The 7,265-nt window shown below is 51.8% G+C and overlaps 3 protein-coding genes across 3 annotated transcripts; 1 reads left to right on the forward strand and 2 right to left on the reverse strand.

The window, feature by feature from the left end:
* Positions 1-112: 112 nt before the first annotated feature.
* On the reverse strand, positions 113-485 carry DACRYDRAFT_109089 (uncharacterized protein; the record flags this gene model as incomplete). Its single annotated transcript, XM_040768806.1, has 3 exons — positions 113-138; positions 188-335; positions 393-485. The coding sequence occupies 3 exons, from the start codon at positions 483-485 to the stop codon at positions 113-115; spliced, it is 267 nt and encodes an 88-aa protein (XP_040627250.1).
* Positions 486-900: 415 nt separating this feature from the next.
* DACRYDRAFT_117359 (uncharacterized protein) lies at positions 901-2,978 on the forward strand (the record flags this gene model as incomplete). The annotated part of the gene is made up of 5 exons (XM_040770369.1): positions 901-1,183; positions 1,240-1,351; positions 1,440-1,581; positions 1,630-1,794; positions 1,848-2,978. 5 exons carry the CDS (start codon positions 901-903, stop codon positions 2,169-2,171), a joined length of 1,026 nt encoding a protein of 341 aa, XP_040627251.1. The 3' UTR covers positions 2,172-2,978.
* Positions 2,979-3,657: 679 nt separating this feature from the next.
* On the reverse strand, positions 3,658-4,740 carry DACRYDRAFT_109091 (uncharacterized protein; the record flags this gene model as incomplete). Its single annotated transcript, XM_040768807.1, has 2 exons — positions 3,658-4,616; positions 4,674-4,740. The coding sequence occupies 2 exons, from the start codon at positions 4,738-4,740 to the stop codon at positions 3,658-3,660; spliced, it is 1,026 nt and encodes a 341-aa protein (XP_040627252.1).
* Between the last annotated feature and the right edge of the window lie 2,525 nt (positions 4,741-7,265).

A 7,265-nucleotide genomic window follows, 5' to 3' on the forward strand; every position in this document is an offset into this window, starting at 1 on the left:
TGGAGTGGCGAACCTTGTCACTGATCATACCAAAGGTAAGCATGCCAAAGACGGTGCCAGCAAAGATAAGCGAGTTGAGGACCTTGGTGAAGTTGGAGTTAGTGAGGTTGAATTAGTCGGGGTAGACGGTCATGAGGACTAGGAAATCGTCAGTGCGATGATAGGATGAGGCGAAGGATAGACGCACGCAAGTTCAAGGCACCGACGAGACCGTTGGCATAGCCGTCTGAGAAGAGAGCCGTACCGCAGGCGAAGATGAGGGATACCTGGCACATGCCCTTGACCACTTCGGCCTTGACAGCCCATGTCTTTGACGTAGCGAGGTTGATGTCGTGCTAGAAAGTGACAAGGGTCGTTAAAGTGCCAGAGGAGAGACCAAATAAGGACGTGACTGGACGCTGCTGGCAATCGCAAAGCGTCTCGGTGAAGGCGCGAGCAAGAGCGATGGAGTTGCGGGTAGCGAACCACGGTGAAGTTGACCGCATGGAGCAGGTATTTAAGCACTTTTCCCCCCTCCCCTTCTGGTCTGATCAGTCCTTGTTCCCTGGAGAGCGCGTCAGGACCCTCGAGGATATCCCGGTACTTCTCGCCTCCTCCGGCGACATGATGGGTCAAAACATGTTGGGTGGAGCACGTTGTTAGGGACGAGGGCCAAATGTTGAATGGTGGCTATGAACAGAACTCGGTGGTATATTGGCGATATTCATTCATCTTCATGTCAAACTGGTGGAACGGGATGTTGGAACAAAGAAAATTAACCACACTGAAGCAAATATGAAGAAGCGGGGGCAAAGCCACGCGTGGTTCACGTGGCCCGTGGGGTCCGAGGTCCGGGGTCCCAGGATTCGGGGCATATGGGACCCTGACCCATATGCCCCGCAACAACACCAAGACCTCGACATGGACTTTCCAACCTATCCTCTCGCCCTGCCTCAAAAAGCTCCAGCTCACTTTGACGATGATCAGAGACGGGCATACAATACATGCGTCGCCGTGCAGGGCTTATGCGACTGTGCCGAAGAGAAGGATTTAATCCGAGCGCGCATCCTCGGCTGGTTTCTGTTCTCTCCACCAGTGCCTACCGCGCGCAGAGATCTCGCTGTCCAAATCAACAGCTGTGAAAACAAGAAGGTGGTGGTCCTGGAACTAGGGGAAATGTGGTGGCAGCATTTTATTCGGATTTGTACGTTCAATCAAGAACCTCGATATCTGTCGTGCTAAAACCTTGTCCTTCTGCAGTCAAGCGAGCTGGTACTCCAGCCCCGTCCGAGCATCCGTCTCGACCATCCTTTGAAGATCAGGCATTTTTGCAGAATCAGGGCCGAAAAGCCATGAATCGAGCAAAGCTAAGGTACGTGGTTGCGAGCCTGCTCGGTTGTTAGACCTGCTGAAGAAGGTTCCCAGGCACTTAAGCGCGACCGCTTTCGTTGTATTTTCAGTGGATGTGTCGACGAAGTTTCAATTCAAGCCGGCTTGGTCGCAGCTCCGGCCAGCAACGGCTCCATTCCTACGAGGGCAAACACGAAACTGTGTCACATCATTCCACAAGGCTTCATCAGTAGGCAGCACGATGATGACAAGGTGAGTGTAATGCCTCCAGACCTATGCAGGGCATAACAGGCAATTCAGCGCAGGTGGACCGGCACCTGCATGGCCGTCTTGACGCGGATGACAGACGATGAACTGCCGATGTATTTATACGGGCCGCAGATCCACCGGCTCGAGAACGTTTTTACGGGCACTTCGCTCTGGCACGAGCGGTTCCATAATCTCCGCTGCTACCTAGAACCTCAGGTGTGTTTCAAATTGCAGTGTTTCCCCTCTAACATCAACTGATATCTCGATAGGGTATTTTAAACAAATACAAGCTGAAGACTCTTCGTGATTACGAGATGGGCAATGTGACCATCGACCTGACGTCGGACGACCCAGACTTGCCTGCTCCTTCGCCAATACTGCTCGCGATTCACCGGTCTTGCGCCATTGTCGCTCACCTGGCCGGTGCGGCAAAGTACATGGATTTGCATCCTGAGGAAGACGGTGAGGATTATGCAGTGCTGAGCGGAATCAAGCACGAATCTCCGGAGGATCGGGTTGACTTCGTACGAGGGATTTGTAGCCGTCTCGACCCCGACGTTGTCTATGGCCAGTCCCGGTGGATTGTTGTGTAGCCATCGCCGGCATTGTAGTAAGCCTCAATGAGATCAGGGGAGCACTGGGCATCAGGAAGAGGTTGGCAGTGCTTTTCGAGCCATCGCAAGAGCCTCTTCTTCGACCGGGTCCTGAGTCCTTGCCACTGCGATACTGCCACAACCTATATCGGTATTCTCTGGGTATACTCGAAGCAGCTCTCCGACAGCTTGGAAGATGTCGAGTGATACTTCGAACGCAGTGAGCTGAATTCGAGCGCCGCAAATCCGCTTGTTGATATGCAGTCGGTTGGAAGAGCGGCTTCGGCGGAAAAGGCTGAGTGTGGCGAGTCGGTGTTGGGAATACGGCTCGTTTGGGGCTGAGCCGTCTACCCATTATCTTTAGGGACAGAAGCCAGGGTATGCCTATGAAGTTAGACCTGCATTGGGGGATGCTTTCACAAAAAGTCAACGAAACAGTGCTTCCCTGCGCAAGAAACCCTTTCACCGCCCTCCACGCACACACCAAGGTGGGATTCGACTCCTTTGACAGGCATTGGGTCTCTGTGTACATGATGCACTGCGGGCTCACAAGCTGGCTTCTTTTCCTAGCCTCCTTGGGATCGAAGAGCTTTTCCCTACAGTCCAGTCATAGGGTCGATCCTGATTTCCGGCCACAAGGCTCGCCTACTATAATACCAACAGGATGGGTTCCCCGCTACATGGTGAGGGGGATGTACAGAGATGAGCGGCAGAGAAGCATACAAAAGGTGATATTCGGCGTCGTACAATGTCTCGGAAGACACTGTTATGTCCATGTTTAGCCGGAGTGCAGATGGAATGTATTCATGTCACACACAAGCATGTAACAGATCTTATCGAAATCCACTGTCACAAAAAGAAAAGACATTGGGAAGATCAGAGTGGATAAAATAAGCGCGCGGGGGTTCAATGTAGTGCATGCACGAACCCGCGGTACTTCAAGTGCAAGGGCTTTGTGCGGACAGATCTTGCTATGCACGCCGCGTTCGTTTCGGGGTTTCTTCGTGGGCAAATACAGGACTTGCCGTCGGACAGTCGGACACACTTATCAGGGCTTCTGCTCCGCCTCGGCGACGATGCGCTGCAACCACTCGATCCGCGGGAACCAGGCGTTGAGACCATGTAGAAAGAGGTAGTGGATCTTCAGTAAAGCCGGAGCTTTCTCTCAGAACGACATATCAAATCGATTGTTCGAACGATAGAGAGCCTCGCGGAATGTGGCAGGGTAGAGACTATCACGTGAACAGGACTCCGGAGACCGCCCACTCTCTTGCGAGCAGGTTTGGCCATCTGGAGGCACCCAAGCGAAGCCACCTGTCTCCCGGCGCCATCGTCGAGGAAGGTCATCGACATCGTTGACGATGTCCTCTGGATATCGCACCATCATGAAGAGCGGAAAAATGGATACGCTTTCCCAGTCAATGTAGCCGGAAAGTCTCTTGCAGGCTGTAGTCGTCTCGGCAGCCGCAACGCCCAGACCGTGACCCTACTCACCGGGATCGTAGATAACGTTTCTAAACGCATAATCCGAAATCGAGAAACATGGCGAACATAGCCAAGGGGGCACCCTCGTTGCCGAAATGAGGCGCTCAACCAACTTGCTGGCAGCCTGGATATCGTTCCAGGCGACATCTACATTCACGGGGCTGTCTATGTCATCTTTCGGAAGCACCACTGATGTTTCCGGGACCGCGCCCCAACAGATCAAATGGCTACGGCGCTCTTCCACTAAAAGGTCTCGCCAGAGATCACTAGGCGAGAGCGCGGCGGTGGGAGGAGGCGAGACAAGCCGACGTGACTTGGTTACTCGGAAGTGCCGGCCCTCAGACAGAAACGGCCCCAATCGAAAATCGGTATCGTTCAATAGACGCTCTTCTCCTACCACACTCGTGAAGCGTAACGCGCCGAAGCCCCGAAAAGGAAGAACGGCTTTTGCGAGCGCCGCGTGATGTTTTGCGACCTCTTGGAGGATGGTCGTCTTTTCCGTGGGATCCGAACAATTGTGCCACACATCTTCCAAGGTCTCCCCTTCCACGTAGTCCAGCAGGACATACGGAGCTCCCACAGCGTTCTCAGCACTGCCGTTCCAGGCCCATACCACGGGCGTGGGTATGTCCGAGCAGAAAAGGCGGACGTACGTTAGCGTCGCTACCTCAGATTCGAGGCGCTCGCGGTAACATCGTTTCTGAAGCTCGGAGAGACTGTCCATCGGGGTGATGCGTATGCGACCGACTATCTTCCTTCCGCTCCCAAATTTAATTAGGTACAGCTTGCTGGACACTCCAGCAATCGACAATAATGTCAATTCCACCATATTCCATTCGTCCACAGCCATGCACGCCGCGAATGCCAGAGCAGGAAGTTCGATGCCGAGCCTGACCTGGTGTGCGAACGAAGGATCGAATAAGCCCTTATAGTCGACTTCCTCTTCGGATAGAGTGAGGTCTGGAGAGTGGAACGCGAAGTCAAAGCGCTGTCACCTGTCAAGACGGAACTACTCACGCCTGAAGTCGCGCCAATTTGGAGGGATCTCTTGGGGACGTTTGAGGGCCGTTGTTGGCCCATGCATCTTGGCTGACGACACAAGAGCGACCGAGCTGCTGTACGTCCTCACTGGGTATAAGCAGTAATCCCGAAAGTAGAGAGTCCCCCGACGACCGAACCTGCGCATTTTGTGCAGAACGATGGACGGCGGCAAGAAGCTGGCAACTGAAACGGCGCACCAGAGGCACATCAGGGTCCTTTCTGATGCCGTACGCGTTACCACACAAAGTACTCATGATCACATCGATATATATCTTTATGACTCTTTTCGGGCGAAGAATTCTCTCTTACTCCTGCCATCATGTTGCAATTTTATCAACGACTTAGTCTCGTCTGTAAGGAATGGATGCGTTTCTTCCAGGTGATCTACAACGTCAAGCCTCTGCACCAGCACCCACACACCAGGTCAATCCATACCCTAATACTCGATTCTGAGACGCCGACGTGATCAGCAGCGAGGACCTAGAGAACTATCATGTTGGAGGCTATTGCCCAATTGCCCTCCAGTCTGCAACGGCCCCTACAAAGTTCTCCACAACCTCAGCGGCGGCTCATCCACACGCGTGACCTCCAAGATGGGGTATGGTTGCTATCAAAGTCCTCGGGGTAGAGCGGCGAGGGACCATGAACAACGAGCTCTTCATGGCCGAACAACTGGGATCCCTTCCAACCGATACGGCCGCACTGCAGCATTTACGTCTCCGACCCCGAGACTTTGGCAGAACAATGGACACCGCATGCCGGGCAAAGCTTCACCAGGTCACTTGCCTAACGACCCGAAGCACACTGTGGACCCTTGGAGCCGAAGTTTCCCCATCCAGGGGCCAGCGTCGGCGGATGATCCCCGGAGTTAGCCGAAGTCCCCTAGCTCGTGAGAGTAGGGTTCTTACCGGCGACTCGGAATCAAAATGCTGACCGTAGAAAGGGTATGGTAACTCCATGGAAACTTGTTAGTTTCACCATTTGCATCTAGATTCCGTGTGATGGAAACCATTCTAGTTACTTAATGTCAGCATCCCCACATGCATCTGTTGAGAAGGGCATTCTGGACATAAGGAGAGGCAAAGGTCATTGTAGCCAAAATTTTGACATGCAAGGGCATTTCATCCATTTACTCAACAGATGCTGGCCATGACAATGACAAGTGGTGTGTCTTTCACAGTTCTCTTTGTTCTGTGTTTCTGGGAGCTGCCTTTTGTTCCCTCATATATCCCCTCACATCCCCCTTGCACTGGGCCAGCACACCATGAGGCCTCAGGTATTTGTGCTGCTGAATGTTGGCATGGCGACAAGCTGCATTCCTTGAGTAGAGCACCTTTTTGTCACAGTGCCAGCTAGCCAGAATGGGAGGACAACTCAGAGACCCATTTAAAGTGGCATTGTTTCACACCTGCTAGTAACAAAAGACATGCAACTGCATCCTTTGAACACTAGCCTTCTCCAACCCTATGCTGCCTACCCACCCTGACATACCAATAAACATGCCTATGAACTGTATTGTAGTTAGTCCATCATAGCCATACCCAATATATTTGTTGCTGGAACATCTGTTTTACTGGCTCACATGTGGTATCCGGATACTGCCAGACCAATATCAAGGGTCTGTCTCACTCAATTAGTTTCAGGTATTTTCCATGGTATCTTCCAATTACCACCTCCACATTCCTTTAGATCCTATATTAGATAGCTCATATACCCCTGTAATGGGGTGCCAAACTCATCCCCTTTGACCACTCTGTATCCCCTTTATAGCTAGCCCCTCTCCTTGATATCACATCTTCTTTGAGCACAGCACTGTATATATACCAATATACTGGTATACCAACATCCATTATCTGGAAGCATGCTCACCCATAGGAGGTTCACAAAAGAGCTCGATTAGACTACCTATGGTATCTATGGTACAGTAGGAGTTACATCAACTGGAGCCCAACATGAGGCTCTCATCTGTGATTTATTCCCAAGGTGCATCCTCCATTATCCAATACTGCACTCCCACACTCCCATCCTCGTATTCATTACTTGTCATTGAACCATTGTATCCAGTGTTTACTATTGTGTCCTCTGTTAGGGCAACACAGGCTGACTAAGTCTGCTCACCTAAGAGTGCCAAGAGTCTAAGCAGGCAACAAGGAAGTGGAGTAGACCTGATGACTAAGACCTATCTACAGTATAGGTACCTGTGGATGATCCTAAGAGACCAAGTCTGAAGAGACAGTCCCCAGGCAGAGTAGGCCTTATATTTATACCTCTGTGGTGGAACCTGCTAGAACATCTTGCTTACTCAGCCTAGTCAGGTGATCAGGTCATATGACCAAGGATGAGGTCATATGAGGTCATGCACAGCCATGCACAGCAGGTCACCTGACCATCCAATCCTTCCAGCAGGTTCCAGCACATGCCAAGGTATACCAGCTACTTCCATGTCATAAAGGCTTAGTCATGTCTCTTGACCAAGCAATCAGCTGGTGCCCTGACATCCTCATCATTACCGCCATATGATTTAACCACCATCCACTGTTGTCACCTGTCATTATCATTATATTGTTG

The sequence above is a fragment of the Dacryopinax primogenitus genome (genome assembly GCF_000292625.1).
Source record: "Dacryopinax primogenitus strain DJM-731 SS1 chromosome Unknown DACRYscaffold_13, whole genome shotgun sequence".
Lineage (NCBI taxonomy): Eukaryota > Fungi > Basidiomycota > Dacrymycetes > Dacrymycetales > Dacrymycetaceae > Dacryopinax > Dacryopinax primogenitus.